The sequence below is a fragment of the Bombus fervidus genome, chromosome 14 (genome assembly GCF_041682495.2).
Source record: "Bombus fervidus isolate BK054 chromosome 14, iyBomFerv1, whole genome shotgun sequence".
Classification (NCBI taxonomy): Eukaryota; Metazoa; Arthropoda; class Insecta; order Hymenoptera; family Apidae; genus Bombus; species Bombus fervidus.
This window is the reverse complement of record NC_091530.1, coordinates 10,331,496-10,353,271: the sequence shown is the minus strand read 5'-3', so window position 1 is coordinate 10,353,271 and position 21,776 is coordinate 10,331,496. Positions and strand designations below refer to the sequence as shown.

At 31.5% G+C, this 21,776-nt stretch overlaps 3 protein-coding genes across 4 annotated transcripts; 1 reads left to right on the top strand and 2 right to left on the bottom strand.

Moving 5' to 3' along the window:
- Positions 1-1,598: 1,598 nt before the first annotated feature.
- On the bottom strand, positions 1,599-10,776 carry Pex1 (peroxisomal biogenesis factor 1). The gene is made up of 15 exons (XM_072016940.1): positions 10,637-10,776; positions 8,767-8,982; positions 8,582-8,696; positions 7,276-8,254; positions 6,741-6,955; positions 6,255-6,411; positions 6,025-6,187; positions 5,547-5,706; positions 4,806-5,122; positions 4,636-4,700; positions 4,418-4,477; positions 4,153-4,339; positions 3,778-3,951; positions 2,174-2,286; positions 1,599-1,869 (listed from the first exon to the last, which is right to left on the bottom strand). The coding sequence occupies exons 1-15, from the start codon at positions 10,727-10,729 to the stop codon at positions 1,797-1,799; spliced, it is 3,087 nt and encodes a 1,028-aa protein (XP_071873041.1). The 5' UTR covers positions 10,730-10,776; the 3' UTR covers positions 1,599-1,796.
- On the top strand, positions 10,688-16,081 carry Cycb3 (cyclin B3). Its single transcript, XM_072016924.1, has 8 exons — positions 10,688-10,828; positions 11,393-11,607; positions 12,290-12,548; positions 12,638-12,976; positions 13,061-13,510; positions 13,980-14,135; positions 14,206-14,513; positions 14,617-16,081. The coding sequence occupies exons 3-8, from the start codon at positions 12,327-12,329 to the stop codon at positions 14,666-14,668; spliced, it is 1,527 nt and encodes a 508-aa protein (XP_071873025.1). The 5' UTR covers positions 10,688-10,828; positions 11,393-11,607; positions 12,290-12,326; the 3' UTR covers positions 14,669-16,081.
- Positions 14,934-21,621, bottom strand: Rubicon (run domain Beclin-1-interacting and cysteine-rich domain-containing protein rubicon). Of its 2 annotated transcripts, XM_072016919.1 has the most exons (9): positions 21,261-21,621; positions 20,906-21,111; positions 20,404-20,555; positions 20,057-20,240; positions 18,352-19,949; positions 18,095-18,277; positions 17,836-18,018; positions 17,607-17,760; positions 14,934-17,509 (listed from the first exon to the last, which is right to left on the bottom strand). In XM_072016919.1, the coding sequence occupies exons 2-9, from the start codon at positions 21,083-21,085 to the stop codon at positions 17,312-17,314; spliced, it is 2,832 nt and encodes a 943-aa protein (XP_071873020.1). In that variant the 5' UTR covers positions 21,086-21,111; positions 21,261-21,621; the 3' UTR covers positions 14,934-17,311. The 2 variants fall into 2 exon arrangements, with proteins under 2 accessions (XP_071873020.1, XP_071873021.1); XM_072016920.1 differs by having other exon boundaries at positions 17,343-17,527; positions 20,906-21,621.
- Positions 21,622-21,776: the final 155 nt, after the last annotated feature.

Here is a 21,776-nt window from a genome sequence, read left to right as displayed (position 1 = left end):
TTCTGATGGTTGCGGAAAACTCACCACCGGAAACGTCTTTCACTTGGACTTTAACTGAGACGCTTAGTTTTTTAATTTTGTTATTTAAGTAACAGTGGCAGCGATGAAAAGTCGATAGAAAAGTTTTTCTTTTCGCAATATACTAGCCGCTCATACATATCCAGATATTTTTGTCAATTTGTAGTAACAGTTCATGAATGTTGATAAAATGTATAAATTAATTGGAAGCTAATGGCTGAAAGTAGTACTCATTGTCGCACACGTATTTCAAAAGTGTCAGAAAATAACTCAGTCTCGTGTTAGAATATCAAAGAGAGATGTTTTTTAAATACTTGACCTTTAGATATTTCGTAGGATCTATCTTTTTTGTCAACATTATGTGTTTAATATGCGTGTATAAATAATTCTTTTGTAAGTTTTGAAATAGTTCTTTGCTCTTTCTAATGAACTTATTCGAATTGAAATACTGTACATGCAACGATATAACTGTGTAACAACATAATTTTATTCCCATTTTTCTTCCAATAAAATATACACACCTATGAAAGGAACTCGTCGAGAGACTAGTGAACAAATCGGAACCGGAAACGAAGATTCCCGACGTTATTTCAACGAGCGCGTAATTTCTTTGGAATCCGCTTATCCCAGCCTCGCAAAACTATAAACACATGTCGACGTAGAGAGGGTTGGGTGGTCGTAGGGTAGATGCTGGTTAACCAGGCTGAAGTAGGAGGCAGCTGAAAGCTAGAGGCGGATGTCGCACCGGGGCAAAGTTAAATTAAATCACGGGCGAAGGCAGCTAATATTGTAGTTTATCTGGCGGGACATTAGCGCGGTGAAATATGCGCCTCCTTCGCCTGAACTTAAAATCAAGATTCACCGAAGTTCCCAGAGCCTCGTTCTCGCTCTCTCACTCTCGCTCTCTCTTTCTCCTTCTCACTGTGTTTCACTTCTGGAACTCGTTCTCTGTCTTACATGCGGCCACATCCTTCCTGCTAAGTCGCGCATGAAAATACTAATTATTATACCGATTATTAATACGAAAAGTTCCGTGGCGCGCTATGCCCGTGCTGTTAAGCTTCAGCATGGCGTGCAACGACGCCGCCGGAGGCTGAGTTTCTTGAGAGACGCAGGCATCCGGATTACGCTTATGCTCGGCTAAACGAGGAAAACTGGGCCCCCGTCTACGCGAACGGCTCCGCGAATCTGCAGAACCGTATATACGCGATAAAACGAAAATTAGAGCGCGTTCTTCTTTACGTCAGGCGATTTCGGTTTGCCAGAATTGTTCGAGCACAGTCTGTCTTGGCGGAGAATTCGATAATATTGTTACAGAATCGGGCTTCGTTTTCATTCGTACTCTTCACGTTATACTATGTTATATATTGCATATTATATGTATATCATGCGTATATTATATATTGTATAAAATGTGTCGGAATGTAACTTTGCGAGTGTACTCTATAGATAGATATAATCAAGTAAAAAATGTCATATAATCATAAATCGTTTAAAGGTTTATTAAAATGTTGTGTTAAAAATACGAAACACGAAAGAAACAGTAATGAGCGTACAGTTATTATGTTATAAGACAAAAATATGAATAATTATTAAACTTTGGTTTATTGGAAATAACTTTATACAAGTCAATTGTACTCTTGCAAAATTCAACATATAAGTAATCAGTATTGTAATGTATAAGAATAACGATATAAACATATTTCTTATAATGAAACGTACTTTGAAAATATATTCTTAACTACACCAAATAGAAAATCCAAATCCTTATCTTGTGTTCATGCCAATGTAGCTTTCTGATTTTGCAATATATCTTCCACGAAATTATCATTCTTTGCAAATTTGGCATAACTGCGGTGAAAAAATATAAAAATTACCAAGGATGAAACATCCGAAACCTCAAAATTCTATGAAATTCAGAAAGTTTCGTGTTCTCGAATACAGGAAGCTTTGATTAAACAAATTGATCTTCTAAAAAAAAAATCATTAAGATTTTAATTCCTAGCAAAAAATATGTACATTCTTTAGAAAAAAAGGAAAGAAATAAGCATTCCTGGTTTCGAGAGTTTCGAATTGTCACAGATCTAGAAATCAGGTTTCGACCTACTTCTAAAAATTGGCTAAGATGTATGGGTCGGTTTAAGGAAATACTTACATCCTTTTATATTTCTCCTTTTCGGCACGGGATAAAGAAGGATGAGTAGATTTGATGGAATCGATTAAATGAGTCTGAGAAACCTTAATGTCCTCCGCTTCGATCTTTCCGTCCTGAAGTCAAGGTAAGAAGACAAGGCTATTAATTGGTAGGTTAAGCGAGAAACGGCCTGTAAGTCTGCCTATATGCGTTATCGTTTATCAGTAAGATGCGTTCCTCTCGAAACGTGTCGCGCTCAGGAAACTCGCTCGCTAATTAGACGTACAGTTTGGATATTCGTGTTCTTCCGGTAGGTAAGTGCCGGCGTAACTTCGTTTTCTCAGTAGGAAGTTAATTAATGACTCTACCACCTTCAGCGTATTAGACACAAGACACTCACACCTCTTACACGTTACACGTGAAACGCGAATATTTACACGTATATCGTTTCACTTTTTACGTTTACTTTACCGCTTGTAAGTACGTGAATACTGGTATTTAAGTTAGTATTACCAACACACGAATACTACTAAAATATATAATAGCATGATACCAAAATATGTATATCATATACGCCGTGGTCCCCTAAATTCGTGATACGATTAAAGTCAGGAAGGTTCTATGATTCAAAATAGAACGAAACTCAAGAATAAGAAAATTACGTCGGGAACTTTATTCACGAGAAAATTTGATACGACATGAGGTATATCTTCTATAAAAGATATAAATTACATTACCTATATGTTGTATAAGTAACTTTTCTGATTGATGTAATGGAGAAGAATTGAAGGTCAGGTTAATAATGTAATTTACAATTAGTGTCCTTTTAGAATTGAATCGACGCAGAATAAGCGTCAATAGCAACGAGTATATTAATTCTTAAACTAAAGACTACGCTCATAAGTCGCTGTAATTTTAATAAAGTATCGAAGAAAGTGATCTCGTGGTTCAATCGCAAAATTCGAACTCTTGGAAGCAAGGTGGCAACGGAGGGTGTGGGTGGTGTCTGCCTTTCGATTTTACAGGACCGCTGCAGGCCCTAAACCGTGTATCATTATAACGCATAAGATAATAACCCCCTCGACGTTCAGTGAGGCGTAGGCCAGGATGAAGTGGAGCGAAATGGGGGATGGCTGGTGCTCTCGGCAGCGTGCGCTAATAAACCTGGTCTACGTTTCCTCAGTTATATCGCACCATACCTACCCACCTAGCCAGCTCGACACTCTATATACATAGGACATAAGCAGAAAGGGGTGGGAGAGGAGTATACACCTAACGATATTATCATCATTACGCACTATCTTACTTCGGAAGCTCCCTACAAATGATTCTCGACCGGAGTCGCGCTAAAATGCTTTTCATTATTACAGAAGAGAGATACAACGGGCCGTGTAACAAAACGGCGCGATCGTTAGGAACAGAGGAATAATTCTTTGGTCCGTAATATGTACAATTCGTTTTCGTTATTTAAACATTGCCTTATGAACTTATGTTCATGCTAGCGTTTAAGTGGGGTTCGTTGATAAAGGGTTCGTTACCTGACATTTTATCATACGTAACGTGGCTAATGTGGTGTACATATATATATTTTGTACGTAGTCCTAAATCAATTTAGACATACTTACAGGAGCATTCGCAATAGCATCTTCGAAAGCTGATAGTCTGGCCTGTGTTACCACAGCATTTAAATCTGCACCCGTAAATCCTGAAGTAAGTACTGCCAGTTCTTTTAAATCTAACCCCATCGTATCTATGTTCTGTGTTTTACACAGGGCAATTAAGATTTCCTCCCTATCCACCTATATAATTCGAGAAATAATTTTATTCAACTGTCCTTCTTATCAGAGAAACTATTACATAATTTTATTGTACCTATATAGAATCTTTGTCTGTATATAAACTTTTATTTCGAGTTATAAGAATATAGAATTTTTATTAGAATTTATTAGAATATATTACTTTTATTTGGAATTATAGGAATAAAATCAAAAGCTACCTACCTCATTCGGAAGTGGACAATATAAAGCTTTATCGAGACGTCCAGGTCTTAACAGTGCTGGATCCAATAAATCTGGTCTTGAAGACGCTGCCACGACTGCAACACCTTCTCTGTCCTCCACCCCATCCATTTGCGTTAATAATTGGTTTACCACTCTGTCAGTAACGCCAGTACTATCGTGACCTCGTCTGAAATAAGTTCGGTAATAAATGGTGCAATTTAAAACGGTTCAGGAACGAACATTAGTAAAAAATAAATAAATTTACCTTGGAGCAAGACTGTCAAATTCATCGAAAAATAATACACATGGTTTGGCACGAAGAGCTCTGTAAATTTCACCAACTTTTATCGTTAATTTTGAAACGAGAAATCACGCATATTTGCAGATAAGAATTTCTCTCATCTTTTTGACATAAAATATTTTTTAACGTTCGAAAATTAGGTCAAAAATAACTGGAAGAACATAACACAGTTAAAAACTTACTTTTCGAATACGTTCCTAACAGACTCCTCGCTAACACCAATATATTTTGATAATAATTCTGGACCCTGCAATACACATTTATATATACACATTTATATATGTAATAATTAAATTACTAAGTTGAATAAAAGGAAAAATAGAGAAGAAGGTAAAAATGTATTCGTTCATACTTTAACACTGATTAAATTAACACCGCATTCATTAGCAATCGCTTTGGCGAGCATCGTTTTTCCAGTGCCAGGCATGCCGTACAATAAAACCCCATTTTGCAACTTAATCGGAGCATTCTTGAATATTTCAGGATATTTTAATGGCCACTGCAGAATCTCTACGAGAGATCTTTTCACTTCAGCCAGACCGCCAATATCGGACCAAACGTGGCCCGCCCCTTTGTACAATTGTACATCTTGCAAAGATATCGGTGTGCAATTCTTCAGGGCGACCGCTACATCCTCTTCTGTGACCTCGACTGGAGGCTTGACCGTACCTTTTGTGTAAAAATCAACATTACAAATATTTATCTTATGATCAGAAATGGTACTAGTTATTCGTACTTCGCACAAAACATTAGAAAACTTGTAACTTTGTACCTTTTGTACAAAAATTAACATTATAAATATTTATATTAAAAATTATGCCATAATTTATTCCAATCTTACAGATGAAATTATCTATAATTCCTATTTTCCATATCTATCAATTATTTAAAACCAACTCTATTATCTCATAACAATAAAATAATAATATATAATAGAATGTACAATAGTTGGTCATTATACGAGTACATATTAATTGTGTTCATTACGACAAAAAAAAATTGTTTGATGTTAGATAAATTAATAAATGATAAAAATGAAAATGATATGACATTTTAATCTAATATTTGTTTTAAATGAAGGTAAATGTAGTACCGTGACGCTTCCAAGCGGCAAATGCAGCTTTCTCAGCCATATCCACGAGATCCTGAACCATCCATCCCTCGGTCTTGTTTCCATAGTAATCCCAATTCACGTCTCCAGGCACGTACAACTTGTCCCCAAGCATTAATTGCAAAATATCGATTCTATCCGCCTAATTAGAGAGTATACGTTATATCCCAAACGGAAACACTGATCACGATATGAGTTATTTAAACACGATGACTTTCTAATACATGGTTCGATCACCACGTACACGTTCTCTTTCCTCTCTTTCTCAAGTTATAACTCTTAATTTATATAACTTTCATTTTAACTAACTTGGTCCTTAATAGTTGATCTATTTCTAATTAATTTATACACTTATAAATAAGCGTATTATGAATTATAAATGTTTGAGACATACATTGTGTCTTCTTATACTGCAACCGAACATCTATTTTACAAATAATGTACAATCAAAATAAAATACCTTTTCTAGATTAGGAACTGCTAAAACGGTCCTAAAAAAGTGACAGCCCCTAGCCGGTCTCAGTTTTTGACCTATCGTGCTAACACTCGCACACGTAGCAATTACTGATACTTGACAACTTTCTTGATATTGTGTCACTATATTAATCAACATATCTGTGATCCTGATAACAAGAAATTAGAAAATAAGAATAAATTTTTACAATTTTATTTCAAACTAGACGGAAATACCTGGCAGCGTTTATGGTATCGGGACTGTTCTCTTCATCATTCATGGACGCACTAGTAATAGACTCTAAATTGTCCAAAAATAATACCGAAGGCTGATAATAAATACATTCAGCTAGTACGGTCATAATAATTTTTTGTAACATTTCAGCCTTTTTTCCTGAAAATTAACAAGTCCCATAGATCGAGAAATTCTTTAAGGAAACAGGGTTAACTATAATATTATATGTATAATTATATATATTTTAATACATTATATAAATAGACTGAGGATGCAATTTTATATCTTTATGAATATAACCAGAGAAATAACTTTTAAGTAGAGATATATTTCATTGGTTAAATATTTTATTATATGTTTTATTTTTTTATTTCATATATTTTTAATATTATGTGCATTTTGTTCATTTCTCCACCCTCAAATTTTCCATAAATGAACTATTTTCTATAAATAGCTAAACGATCACAGCTTACTTATGGATTATCTACCTTTTAAAGATCTACAGTTCATCATACGAGTATGTACAAAATACGGTGGATTCCGTAATTTTTCTACAAGTATCTTGCAGATAGTGGTTTTGCCTGAACCAATTGCTCCAGAAATTAAGATATTTTCAGGTTCGTATTCGAATGGTAGTTGTGTTTTCAAGCCTAGACCAAGATCTAACGCGAGTTCGCATTCTGATAAAATTTTGTTTAAGTATCTAAAACAAACAATATTTGAAGTAGAAGAAAAAGTATCAAACACGATAAAAACAAAACACATGGTGCTATTTAAAAAATTATTCCGATTTCTTTTTAATAAGAAAAATAATACTTTTGAAATTATCTGTTACATCAATAAATTCTTCATTTAATAACAATGAAATTTTACTCGAAACCTTCGTTTTATTGAGTTGCCAAGATTAGCTTAAATATTGTGGTGACGAATACATGAACCATTCTGTATATTTTGAATAATTTTCAAATAAAAAAAAAAAAAGAAGCTAATAATTTGAATGCATACAGAGAAGGGAAACAATACCTCGTGGATGTGATCCCTAGCGAGGGAGTTTCTTGATCCAAGTGTTCAGATATTCTCAGTTGACTTTTCTCTTCAACATCCCTCACATACACCCATATGTTTTCTAAATTGTTCTCCGTGATCATGGCAAACTTACATTTCTTCGGTGAGATATTCACTATACAATGACAACCATTATCCATAACGATAGCAGCACGTGCGTTGATTAACAATTCTTTATGAAAGGAACGCGTTTTAACGTAATTCTCGAAATCTCTCATAGACACAGAATTTCTCCATGAGAACAGCTCGATGGAAAATGGTAAAGATGTTTCAAAAGTATCTACCAAACACAAACTTACTTTCGCACCTACTTCTAAGCTCAAACTGCTTCTCAAACTGGTCGAAACGTACACGCTTTTATGACGAAAATTTACGTTAAAATAGTTCCTGTCCAACGTGGAGGATTTCTCTAATAAATCTTCTAATATAAACACTCTCGTTATCAATTCCGTAGAAAGCTTTGGAACCGGGGATTCGTCTTCCTCGAGAAAATTCGTGATTGTCATGTTCACGTATTGCTTGTCCTCTGAAACCTTCTTTATACGACAGATAGCAAAATTGTTTGATTGTGGGAATTCTGGCGCTTGAATTCTTGGAATAAACACGTGATAGGGGCAACGCGCAATCTCGTCGTATTCATTTCCTTCGATTGCATTCACACTGGGCATCGGATAGACTCGGTACACCATTGGTATTTTCCTATCGCGAAAACTCTGCAAAAGTTTGTAATTCTTTGCTGCTCGTTCTTCTTCTGAATTTCGATCGTTTACGCTTGGTAAGAATTTTTTAAGAGCGGAAAGCAGATTGTTCGCTATACTGAACGACTGTTTGGAATTTTCGTCTGACTCGTTCTTTTTTGTACTTGCCACTGTATCAGAAACGTGGACCTCGGAAAATTGCTCGAGTCTTCCGTATTTCATTGCTGGCTCTAGCGATTCTGTAAAAAAGAAACGACTCTGCTGTCTCTAGATATGTATGTATTTCTAGTCGCAAAATAATAGAAGTCACTACATTGATAAAAACTTATCGACTCTGTAACCTTAACTAACCACAGCCGGTAACTAAGCAAATTTTAATTATTTTTAATGGCCATTCCTATGAACATTAGCCATTTTAATTACGATATGAATTTTTACACTATAACTTCTTTCACGTTATGTCCATCTGATCTTTGTTTGTTGTAGCGTTCTAATTTTATTGGTAATAAACGATCGTTGTAGGGAACATAGGGTATCTCATTATATAGGGAATTTTAATTACTTGCCTACGATTAGCGTAATTGATGTATGTTTCGAAACCCATGCGACAATTGGCTGTCCCACAGCTACCACGTGAATTTGGCTTAGCAGTGTCGATTGCACCTTTTCCATTTGTATTTCCTAAAAGTAATACAATTTTATATCCAGTCGAGTATACGACAATGGTACCTGATTTTTTTATAGGACATACCAAAATTTCCCTATCAGGCGCAGTGAGAGGTGCAACGTTAATTTTTGTTGAAATTGGAACATCCTTCAAGAGGGATACAAATACTTCGTCACCTTCTTCAATGTTCAAACTTCTTGCAAAAATTGTACCAAGGCACAGTGTTCCACTGGGATTCGATCTTACGTTATAGGACATGTAATATGTTTCATCCTTATGCATTATTTGAATTACATTCTCCTATAATTTATAATAAATGATATTGAATTATTAAAAAAAGAAAAAAGACAGAATGTTTATATACTAATACAATTGCAGAGCCTATAACAGAAACGTGTCAAATTTGTTATATCTTTGATAATAATTTACTCTAATAGCTAAGAAGTTAAATTCACAACAAAATACAATTGATATTATAAGAAACGATTTATATCTTGTCAAAGAATAATTCATCTCTATTTAGGTTCCACTGATTTACTTCAACTTTAAATTTTATTCATATATTTTATTAAAAATTAAAATATTTCAACGCCTGGAATGGGCATTTTTGAAGCGAAGATATACGCCAGGTCATACATTTAGAATCATATAATTTTGCCTAATACTAAACTGTTGTTCACCTTTTATCATTTTGAAGTTATATATACCCTGTGTAGTAGTAGGCAAAATCAGAAGGGAATTCCTTATTCGATAACACCCAATAACGGCATCAAACAATGTATAAGAATAATAGCCGTGGATAACTTTTTCGAATTAAATTTAATAAGATAATAACAAATTTAGTGTAATACGACTTAAGCCGTTTAACCGATAAGTCACAAAAGTAAAAAATAGTTAAGAGATATCTGGCGTTGTGCACTCTGAATGTCTGGTTTTCACAATACTAATTTTAGATTACACAGGTATGAAAACCTGCATAACGGCTTACAATAAAAGCGGGTAACGCAAATCGGACTATTTTATTTTGCCAGCCGATCTCTACCATCAGTTGAACATAAATTTATTTAGGAAAGTAATACATTAGCAGCCGAAATGTTATATAATTTTTCAACTTATTGTATACCATTAAAATACCTTCTGACCCGTTTCTATTTTTACGACTCTAATTTTATTGAAATGATGGAATAAAATATTTCACAGCTCTGGTTTAATGTTTATATTAACAAGTTTAAACAAAGATAGAATAACAATGTTTAAGAAAAATATGAGAAAAATAAATGATTCCTAATATAATTTTTATATAGGTTTATATTTTTGCTTGCAGAAAACTGCTGCTGTAATTAAATTTTTTGTTAGAAAAATACACAATATTTTTCAGATCCAATAGTTTTTAAAGTGTTAAAAAAAATTCCCTAATTTTGAGAGCTGCTTTCAATCCTTATCTATATATTAGTAAATACAAAAAAATACGTGTCAAATATTTTTCCAAAAACTGCCGGATCTTTAAATTTTAAGGAATTAACCTGTTTAAATAATTACTTTAGAAAAACTTTTTTGTGTATACACATACATACGTAATTACCAACACTCAATGTTCTCCTTTTATCATATAATGGTAACAGAAACGAACAAAATCGTTTATAACGAAATCAATATAAAAATTTAAATTATTACTTGTAATAAAGTGACAATACTTAAAACTATTACGATTAATGAATAATATATAGATCTGTAATCGTCGAAATATCTTCAATGCCAACGAGAACTTTCTTATCCACTTAACCGAAGAAAAAATTAATCTCGACATCTAGCGAGACGACAGGATACTACCGCATTGAAAATCGACTCGTTGAGTTCCAATTGGTGTATCAGATATTCTATCTACCATTATATGTGTGATATATGTTTCACAATCTATACGTTTCCTAGTTGATTATAAGAACAAAGCACCAACCTTAGTTTCCAATTTACGTAGCCAGGTGTCCGGCAAATAAGCAAAACAGTTGTTCACTGTTATATACTTAACTACAAAACGTTCACTTTGCATTCTTTTGGTTCATAAAATCAAAGACCAATAAAAAACGAAAATCCGGATCACAGCACGCGAAGGTACACACGTATGAAGAGAATATATGATAAATACTCGGTATGTGACAAAACTTTCACAATATCCAAACGAAAATCCTGTTTAGTTAGGTTAGCGAACATCAAAGAAACGAAATACTCTTTATAATTACTCAAATAGAATTTATGCATCTACCCGAAGTTTCAAGCATGCTAATGTTTTACTCTAAATCGAACGATTAAATACAGGTCAAAGGTTAATTATTTATTACAATATTAAGTTCAAACTATTCACATGAGACCAAGTATTTGCAGTAACAATGTATTGTAGTATTCAACGGAACAAACAAGAGGAAGGTAGACATAAATGTTCTGTATATATATATTTATGTATATATAATAGACAATTTTTTATACATATTGTTTTGTTTTACATTATAGACAATCATAAATTGAGTATACCAAATTGTTAATCAATTAGTATGTTTTTCTACTTAAAGTTCAGAAATGTGATGCACGCGTTATATTAAAGATTAATTGAAATTGTACTTGTACAATATAAGTCATTGATTATATAAAGTATAAAAAACGGATGTATACGTTTTAAATAAACGGAACAGTATTGAATTGTATATTTTGTCGATAGGTGGCGGTCGGATTAATTTCGTCTCTGATTGGCTGGCGTAAACCGAAGTGGTCCAATAGCAGGAAGAGTTAACAATAACTGATAATTTGAACAGCGTCAACTTCAGTTGCTCTCAAGAGATAAATGGACACAGCAATCTGTTAGTAGCATAAGAATTTGATAAATGAGACACATTATTAAACTAGAACGTACTAAATCATAATTCATACTTACAAGTAAGTCGGAATAATTTATATATTGTCAGAAAATAACCTTTTAAGTGAATAGTCAATTTTCCTCCTGTATACAAATTACTAGTTTTGGGTCGTTTTTGCGATCGCTTGTCTTTATAGTAGTCATGATGAATTTATTAGACTTATTTTCATTCTTCTTTGATATTACTTTTAAAGATTGCGTATTGTAGTTTTGAAATGATAAAACTTGTGCTTTCGTATCTCATTTAACGACGTATTCTTGGTGTATATTCCCGCGCTTTTCTCTCGTCCTGAATAGACCGTTTCATGAATTAAGTCAACAATCAAAGTACGGGTACAAGAAATGTAGAAAACTCTCCCGATTTATAACAGAAAGTGATTCCAATTTTTTAATAAATTGGTTAAATATTGATCAAAGTGCTATGAAATTGTGCCAATGAACAAATAAACGATCGAATTTATTGATCATCGAGCTTTGCTTTCTTCGTAATTTAGACCACGTATATTTAACATATTGCTATTGAAAGTCTCATATTGCGTTAAAAAATATTGCTGTAATATTTATTTATATTTAGATATTTTTAAATAAAAACTTTGTTAAAATCTATTATTTAATAATGGATTTAAATAGTCGTTGATTGTATTTTTATTACTGTAAAATTATATATTAAATCTAATATATTAATACTTGGTTCCTATATAGGGGAAAATCTGAATTTTAATCTTAAGTAATTATAAGGATGGCTCCATCAAAAATTTTAAATATACAAAATAAACAAAGTGGTACTAATGTGACAAATACAAGAAAAAGAATAGCCACGAGAAGTCAAAATTCTGCACTAAACAATGTTTTAGTTAAGCCACCTGTTCTTGGTAAAGATCCCCGTGTCAAAAGAAAAGCAGAAGCATCCCCACCAAAAGAAAAGACAACAAAGAGATCTGCACTAGGAAATATTACTAATGTATGTTATTTAATTTTTCATTTTTCTTCTTTTATATTTTGTTGATAAAAGTGCCACGAAATATAATAATAGAACATATAAAATTACAGGCAATTGGGAAAACATTGGGGACACATCAAACACAAGAACCAAAGAAAACAGTAAAAAAGACAGCTGTTACTCAAGTAAAACCCTTCACACAGACAAGTTCTATTAGAACGCTTGAAAAAGTTGTGACTAAGCCAGAGGTAATACCTCAAAAACCAAAGCCAGTGCCACGTGTGAAACCAGTAAAAAAGGATGATGGAAAAGTTGAAATACCTAGTAAAATTGTAAAGGTTAGACGTAGTTTAGATTTAGAAAAATCAGAGGACAGTTCTTTGTATGTAAGTGCATTAGAAGATATTGGAGATGACAGTACAAAGAAATCCAGAAAAAGCAATGTACAGGTAAGCAATTTTTATTATATATCTTTACCTATATCGTGTACTTTTATGTGACTTTTAAGTGTTCAAATAAATATTTAAAAACAGTCTGAAGAAACCGAGAAAACAGATGAAAAAAATGAACCAAGTGAGCTCCAAGTACCTGCAAAAGTTGAAGAAAAATTAGTAACGAATCAATTGGATGCTGTTCCTAAAAGAACATTACCTGAAGGTGTTCAGTGGGATTTTGATGTAGAAAATTGGTTGGATCCATTTCAAGTTTCTCACTATGCCATGGATATTTTCAATTATTTAAAAGAAAGGGAACATCTATTTTCAATTGGAGATTATATGGAAAAACAAGTATGCCTCTCCCGATGGATGAGAGCTTTATTAGTTGACTGGATGGTAGAAGTTCAAGAATCCTTTGAACTCAATCATGAAACTCTATATCTGGCTGTGAAACTAGTTGATCTATACTTGACAAAAGTAATTGTTGGAAAAGAAACATTACAATTATTGGGAGCAGCAAGTCTTTTCATAGCAAGTAAATATGATGTTAGTATTGAAATTAATTGTATTATTTTTATTTAAGCCTTTGCGGACTACCGCCGCATATATGCGTTCTGCGTAAACCATCAATTTGGCCGAGGAACTCACATATTCATTTGGCGAAAACAACTGATAAAGCCGAAAGACTCATATCTGTGTCCTACATAAACGCGTCCCTATGGTCGAGCAACTCGTGTATCTCATATATGCGTATATATAAGAGACTCATATATGTATCATTTTAATTATCCTATGGAGAATCTGTGCATGTACATATGTCTAGAATTTGACATCTTGGAGTGCTATAAACGAAAATCGCGTCTAAGCAGAAATGTGCGCTAGCAATTTTAAATGACTATCGCGGCAGCAGCTCGGCCTCATGGTACGGTTGACTTTGAACCGTCCCGTCCGCAAAGGGTTAATTTCTAAACAAATTTAGCGTGTCTCATTATTGTTCAATTGTATAATTTTAAAGGAAAGAATACCTCCAATGGTAGAAGATTTTTTGTATATATGTGACGGTGCTTACACACAAAGAGAATTAATTAGAATGGAAATGAGCATATTGAAAGTAGTCGATTTTGATCTTGGTATACCACTTTCTTATCGATTTCTTCGACGATATGCTAGGGTGAGTTACGTTGATAACGCTTTTTTTTCATCATAATGTAACAAATTATAATTATGTTGTTTTCGAACAGTGTGCAAAAGTGTCGATGCCGACATTAACTTTAGCTCGATATATTCTTGAATACTCATTAATGGATTATTCGACAATAATGTTCAGCGATAGTAAAATGGCTGCATCTGCACTTCTCCTAGCATTACAAATGAAAGATTTAGGAGGATGGACTCCTACTCTAAAATATTATAGCGGTTATAGTGTTGATGACATACGAGACATCGTAGATATTATGAACCAAGGGTTACATCGGAAACTTAAAGAAGATGGACTACATCGGAAACATAAAGAAACTCTCACCACTATACGCAACAAGTACAGTCATAAGTAAGTATATCAATATGCTTCATATATATCTCTAATATATAATTAGAAAAACTAAATGGAGATTAAAAGTAATAATGAAATTTACAAATAATTTTTATTTTAGGATATTTTTTGAAGTAGCAACGCTGCCATTAAAAGATACTTTAAATATATAATTAGTTTAAGTAAAGATGTGTAGTTGCCAATAATATATAGGATTGCCTAATTATTGCTAGGTAATCTGTAATGACATTTATAAAAAATTGAGATGGTCACTGAGCATTAACTTATAAATCAAAATGATTGTTAATTTATGTAATAATGAAATTCCAACAAGAAAATTTTCAAGTTATCTATGCGCCATAAAAAAATCAAATAAATTATGCTCAGTATAAATTTAATATGTCCAAAAGGATCGACAAATACACGGTTTCTCTCCTTCTTTATATTTTTTTCTTTTTTTTATTATTATTAGTATTTATACAATATTAGTAATCTCTATCTACAATCTCAGTATTTGTAAGTTAATTTTTTCTTTTTTTCTTTTTTTTTTTTTTTTTTTTTTTTTTTTTTGTTGAGAAATTTATTTTAGCGCCACGCTTTTATACTTCATAGAAATTCTGATAAAAATTAATATTTTTAAATCCGTTTTTTAGCATGTAAAGATTGAAATGAATCTTTTACTCCTTTTTTTTTTTATTTATATATAATGCTATTATATGATGTCTTACTGAAGATTCGGTTGGTACACATATGCAAATATCAGTAAATAGAAAATTAAGTGGTACTCATATTTTATAGAGAGTGGCGTATTGTTATGCATTGTTGTTGCACTTTATAGACTGATAATAAATTGTATGCTCCTAAGGATAGTTACATGAAATACCAACAAATATATATTTTTACGCATTACACTCATTATCAAAAGAAAGAGATTATTTCCTCTTTCATAAAGAAATTTAGGAATTTAAAAAATTTAGATGTTTTCGATTGATACATTGCACGAAATTAATAAATTTCAATATATATATATATATAAATATGTAGTTTATAGAGGAAATAATTTCTCATTATTTGCTATTATACATAAAATTGTATTCTTCACTACTTTAATTAATTGCATACATATTATAAGTGTAACAAAGAGGTCTGTTTTTCGGATTTTACTCATAGTCACTAGTTGTGTCTGTAAGGCATGTTCTTCTTTACAAAATACCACCTGTGATATATATGTATTCAAAACTTTGGTACAGTCAAATTCATCACAATTTTCTCATAAACAATATTTATGGAAGGCATGTGCCTATCAATTAGAACATGTTGGATCAGGAGGGTAGTTGTACATAGTAAACACAATTAACGATGTGTACATATTTTTAACAATTATTAGATCAAATTTAAAGTGATTTTTTTATAATAAAAATTTATCATATAGAAATACAACATAGTAAGACTTATTGACATTACGTGGTGTACATAATATCATATTTTTGTACCAGCAGTGAATGTATTACCTATTATTTTATAAGATGTGTGTATGTGAACCATTGTAAACGAGATGTAATTTAATAAAAAATAATGACTTTTCATTTTTCGTACATATTATTCTTGTATACAATCTTCCAATACAATTTATTAAGCCGATGAAATATACAGAATAGACGGACATTAAATGAGACTCCGTGTCTCATAACCTGATCCATATTTTATTTATAATTTCGTACGTATAAAGCTTTATTTAGTTTTAATTCAAACCAGTACTATATACTGAATCGATAACATCACATATGGTACGAAAGTGGTAGGGGAATATCAGATAATCCCCAAAACGTAGGACACGAAAGAGCATTGCATATCATGTCTATTCTATACCTTGTTTGTAATACATATATTATAAATACTTCCGGAAAATAAAACAACCTATTAGATTTTAATATTTTATTATAAACTTCGACCATATTAACAACTTTTATAAATAAACAATGCATACTTTCAATCATGATAGGAACCAGGTACAGCATTTATGACTATTATATTTTTTCAGTATAAAGATAATATTTTTATAAACCATTGTACTAAAAATATTATTGCCACTTTATAATCAATATTTATAACATGTAATAATTTATTTTTATTTTATTTTTAATCATATTAAACGTCTATCAAATTAATTCATAGTTAAAAAAATAAAAGCAAGATATAAATACATACTTAGAATAATACATTTTGCAAATACGTAATATTTACACTACCTTTTGTCATATTGAAATAATTTATATTATTTAAGTCGAAAACTTATAAATAAATTATATATATATCGCTATCTTCGTGTTGACTGGTAACAGTAATACATACTACAGCATGAGTAATTATGTAATATAAAAAAAATAAATAGAAAAAATACTTCAAGAATAAAGTTACAATTACTTTAAATATCACATTTTCTCAGTCTTTACTACATTTGTAATGTACACATAATTATATTAAGTAAATTTTTTTATAAAATGCTATACTTTAGGCGTTTCAAGCAATAGAATGTTTCAATTCGTGAAATTTGCAAATATATTAAATTTTTAAAATTAAAATATAACTTTTACATTTTAACACATCTATGTAACTAATAATATAATGGAGATTTTTGGTAGTTTGAATTTACTTGTTGCTACTTGACAATTTCAATTTTGTATTAAATATGATAGAAACCAAAGCACAATTTGGGAATATCCTTTTTTTTACAAATAATAATTGAAATGAAATTTATAAATTACTAATTCGATACTTATAGCTAAAAATATGACACAAGATAATCTTACCATATGTCAAAATTGTTCTCTAGATATTCGTCTATCATGTAAACGAATGCAGCGTGGACAATCTACTTTATTAAAATTTTGCTTGCATTCATTATGAAAACATGCACCACATATTTCACATCTACTAACTTTTGTGAATTCCCACGGAAATATGACATCTTTGGAACGACATAGCTCACATACAAATCCCCTAGCTTGGCATAGCTAAAAACAAAATTAGATCTTATTAAAAGTACAAATATATAACATACATAACTCAGCTTTCATTAAAAATATAAATATTTACTATAAAAAATACTACCTCACAGCCCATAATATGCATATTACACATTTCAACTAATTCTTGCAATCTCATTGGCAAGATACCATATTTAACATGCATCAGATCTTGAATGGAATATACATGGGGTTCATTTATTATATAATTTGGTTCCTTCTTCAGTACATCTTGAACACTAAAAGAAGTAACACAAATTTCAGAATATTATCTTTTCTCACAATAAAAAAGAAAAAATGTTTGAAATTCATACCTTGTCGCAAATCGACATGTAAATAGAAAATCTTTAAAGAAAAATAATTGTAAACGTAATAATCTTGTTCTGGCTAATTGTTTTATTCGTCTATATAATGATGGATTTAAGTCATTTATTTGAAATAATGGATCTGATGTCATTTGATCCAACAGTCTATATGAAAAGTTTGATACAGAATATCTAAATGGACAAATAAATGAATATATAGTATCATTTTATAAATTATAAATGTATGTTGTCTTATTAATTGTTATACCTGTTAAAATCCCACTTAGTTAAAATTTTTCCTGGTATTAATGCTACCTGATTAGTATGGCATCCAGTACAGAAGTATCTACCTAAATACTCACAGTAACGAAATTTATTTGCATATTTTATTGCAACCTTCATTCCACATCCTGCGCACCTGTAATTCTGTTTGGCTATAAGAGTCCGTCGCCTATGTATAAAAAATATCATGTTTAACTGAATAATGAAATTATATATATATATCTCCTAAATTCATAAACATACACTGGTGGAGGATGTGATGTAAAAATAATTTGAGGTCTTGGTGGAGCCCATTCTGTTGTTCCACGCAGAGGAATTGACTGTGGATTTTCTGCATCATCTGGATTTATTGGCCAACTTTTTGGCAATGGTAACAATCTTTGTGGTACATCCTTTTCAGAGACCAGCCATTGTAATTCACTCGCTCTCGGTAATTGTTTCTCACTAAATTTACTAAGAAGTGACAAAGCTACCCCTTCCGCGGACATACTACTCTCAGTTAAAGTTGATTCTGTTCCATGTGCAGGGGATGATTGATACAAATCTGCATCTGAATATAAAGATGCCATGGATATGGAAATTCCAGCATTTTTAAGTTTTACTGCATTTCGCTCGTCATCCACTTCTAAATCTTCTATGTCATCTGTAGATATATTTTCTGAGGGAGTATCAGACGAAGTTGATAATGGACTAACACTTTGATCAGTGGTTGTAGTATCAGTTTTGCCATCACTCAGTAGTTCGCGATTCCACGTCCTTCCTTTGTACCGCTCTTCCTGTCGCTGACGCCGTCTTAATCGTATCCTTTGTTTTAAGCTATTTATTTCTTCGTCACTTTCTTCAGTTGCTTCTTCCATAAGACGCCATTGCCTGTTACATTTTACTTGTTCTATGGCAGCTATCATTGCTTCGGAAACACTGAAATGTGCGTTTTCTCTGTCCAATTCAGCATTTGCTCTAGAAAATTGTGCAGAAGCTAAAAAATTTGTCAAACTTTGACCTTCCGTTGGACGCGGAAAATATCCTATTGCCATAGGTTGAACACTGCTTCCTCCATCTTCCATGAAACTCTTCTTTGCTGTTCTTATATCTTTTTGCCCCTCAATTTCTAAATTCCATGGACTAGTGAATTCAGGCGCTGAACCTGATAAAAGAGAAGTTTTTCTTCTTGGCGTTTGAGAAATTCTAATTTCTGTAGAATTTGTGTTATATGCATTTGGATTTGCTTCATTTGGTATAAAAGAAGGAATCCGGTATTCTTCTACTGCATTTATTGATCTATCTTCAGAATTTAACACATCAGAATCTTCGCTAGATTTCTTCATACTTTGATTCTGTTTCACTTTAGTTTTGTTTTGTACTTTCCTTACAGGAGTCCTTGGCTTTACAAGTTGTTTATTATCCACATTTGATGTTGAATGTTTTAATTCGGCATAATTTACATTAATTATTTTTGATAATTCAACGGAAGATGTTTGAGGATCATTACTTTTATGTGAACTATTCTTTGCAACACATAATGAAGATGCAGAAACACTTTTTTCTACAGATGTACAATTTTTAGTTAGTGCTGAAAGACTACTCCAACTTTTCAAAGGTATATCATTAATTTCTTTAGAATCTAATGATTTATCTTCATATTTTTCATTAGATTTAATATCATCATGTTGCATAATTTTGTTGTCTGAAGCTATTTTTAATGATTCTAATTGACATTTTTCAATATGTATTGCTTTATCTCTTGCAACACTAAAATTTATTGTTGAGAAATTAATTGGATATGAAGAAGATCGACGATGTCTCTTTGGACTCGTTTTAGGAGAAATCCAACAAGGTAAAAACTAAAAACGAAAATGCTAAGTGAACGATTAGATTAAAATGTGTATAAATCATACAAATACAACGATATATACATTACAATAAATAAAATTGTTTTTGGACAACTTACCAAGGATGGATCAATTTCTGTAAGCAATGTAGGTTGGTTTCTTTCAACTGCTCTTAAACATAAGAGTGTGGCTTCAGCTAAGTTTTCTTGACACAAAAATGCCCATGGTTCAAAACAAGAAAGTAGATGTTCCTTATCAGACAAAAGCCATGGAAGCTTATGTGACAAAGAATGACTTTCCAAACTATGTCATAATAATTATTAAATTATGTTATGTAAATTTAAGTATCTGTGATTTTATATATATATATATATATATATATATATATATATATATGTTACTAAACTAATTGAGTTTGTTATTAAACATTAATAGATTAAATCAACATATTCCTTTTGGTAATTACCTCTTGTACAGCCATAACATATCTTTGTGTGAGACAATTCGAGTTGGTAAATTTGAAAGATAATCTTCTGTTTCAGGAACAACAGGTGACAATGCTACAGAAGGCTGCAGCCAATTTAATCCTTGAATAAAGATCCAACAATCTGGTTCTCCCTTGTAATAAATTTTATTAAATTCTTTTCAACATTAAGTTTACATTAAATATTTCTCTATGTAAATAATATAAAAATATATTGACCATAAGTAAAAACAGTAAAATTATTCTAAATATAAAAAAGGATAATGACATCTTCAATGAAAGAACCAATGTCACTGTCAATGTAAACAAACAATTATAACAGAGTACAATTTCATATTACATTGCAATCAAAAATTTCAATTGTATTAAACAATAGTAAGGCAGAAATAAAATATGGTCAAGTATAATTACAAATAGAAGTAAATTATATCATATTAATAACTATGCATGTCAAGCAAAAACAAGTTAAAGGATTTAATCTTACATTTCGATTAAATATTCGACAGCCATGTTTGAATATCCTTTCCATTACATTGTGAAGACGATTTAAACCACCGTAAACATCCCATACGTTTAAAACACCATCGACCAATAAACCTTCTACCGTAGATCGAAGGTTTTGCAAAAGTTGCCATTGCTCTTTGATGTGGGCGTCTCCGCACATAGTGATGATTAGAAATCATTCACTTTCTATTTTAATATATTCTTTAATTATTTTTCGTTGTGTCATCAAATATTTCAGAAAAGTTAACGACCGTTACATATTATATAAACATTATGTATAATTATTGAAAAACGTTACTTATGCTTTCCTGGATATTTATTAAATTTTCTATTACCTTCAAAAAACTTCATTTTAAATGTTACATCATTACGATCAATTTTACTATAATACTTATATGCTATCTTTTAACGCAAACAGAATCACATAATTTCATTCTTTTACATGACCTGTTAATAAACCGTAAAAGATTTAGAAACCATTAGAAAAGTACATACTGATGGACATACTTTAATAGTTACACAAATGACATTGATATTAGGTTAGAAATTAGCGTACGCGTGAAGTACGTAAACCCTTAAATCTAAATTGCTAGAAACATCCAGTGCAGTGGCGGCCCCCAACGGTGATTCATAAAAACTATCAAGTTTATGGTAAAGTCAATCGACAAAAAAAAAAAAATTATACCCGTGTGTGGTTGTACGGTAACATGTACAATTGTTAATTAACCAATCCAATATTTTCAGATGATATAATAGAAATTCTTTAATTTAAATAAAAATGAAACTTACATTCGCAATCATATATCATATCTATTTTTAAATATGAAATTTTTAACTACTATATTGTCAAA

What these genes read in the sequence shown, in the direction of transcription:
- Cycb3 (XM_072016924.1), top strand. Translation starts at nt 12,327, where the DNA reads ATGGCTCCATCAAAAATTTTAAATATACAAAATAAACAAAGTGGTACT. An exon ending in TTCTTCGACGATATGCTAGG is followed by an intron (nt 14,136 to 14,205) that starts GTGAGTTACGTT and finishes GTTTTCGAACAG; the next exon opens with TGTGCAAAAGTGTCGATGCC. An exon ending in CGCAACAAGTACAGTCATAA is followed by an intron (nt 14,514 to 14,616) that starts GTAAGTATATCA and finishes TTTTTATTTTAG; the next exon opens with GATATTTTTTGAAGTAGCAA.
- Pex1 (XM_072016940.1), bottom strand. Translation starts at nt 10,729, where the DNA reads ATGCAAAGTGAACGTTTTGTAGTTAAGTATATAACAGTGAACAACTGT. An exon ending in TACGTAAATTGGAAACTAAG is followed by an intron (nt 8,983 to 10,636) that starts GTTGGTGCTTTG and finishes TATAAATTATAG; the next exon opens with GAGAATGTAATTCAAATAAT. An exon ending in ATGCTATTGCGAATGCTCCT is followed by an intron (nt 2,287 to 3,777) that starts GTAAGTATGTCT and finishes CCTTGACTTCAG; the next exon opens with GACGGAAAGATCGAAGCGGA.
- Rubicon (XM_072016919.1), bottom strand. Translation starts at nt 21,085, where the DNA reads ATGTGCGGAGACGCCCACATCAAAGAGCAATGGCAACTTTTGCAAAAC. An exon ending in GTCGAATATTTAATCGAAAT is followed by an intron (nt 20,556 to 20,905) that starts GTAAGATTAAAT and finishes ATTTATTACAAG; the next exon opens with GGAGAACCAGATTGTTGGAT. An exon ending in ATGTTATGGCTGTACAAGAG is followed by an intron (nt 20,241 to 20,403) that starts GTAATTACCAAA and finishes ATTATGACATAG; the next exon opens with TTTGGAAAGTCATTCTTTGT.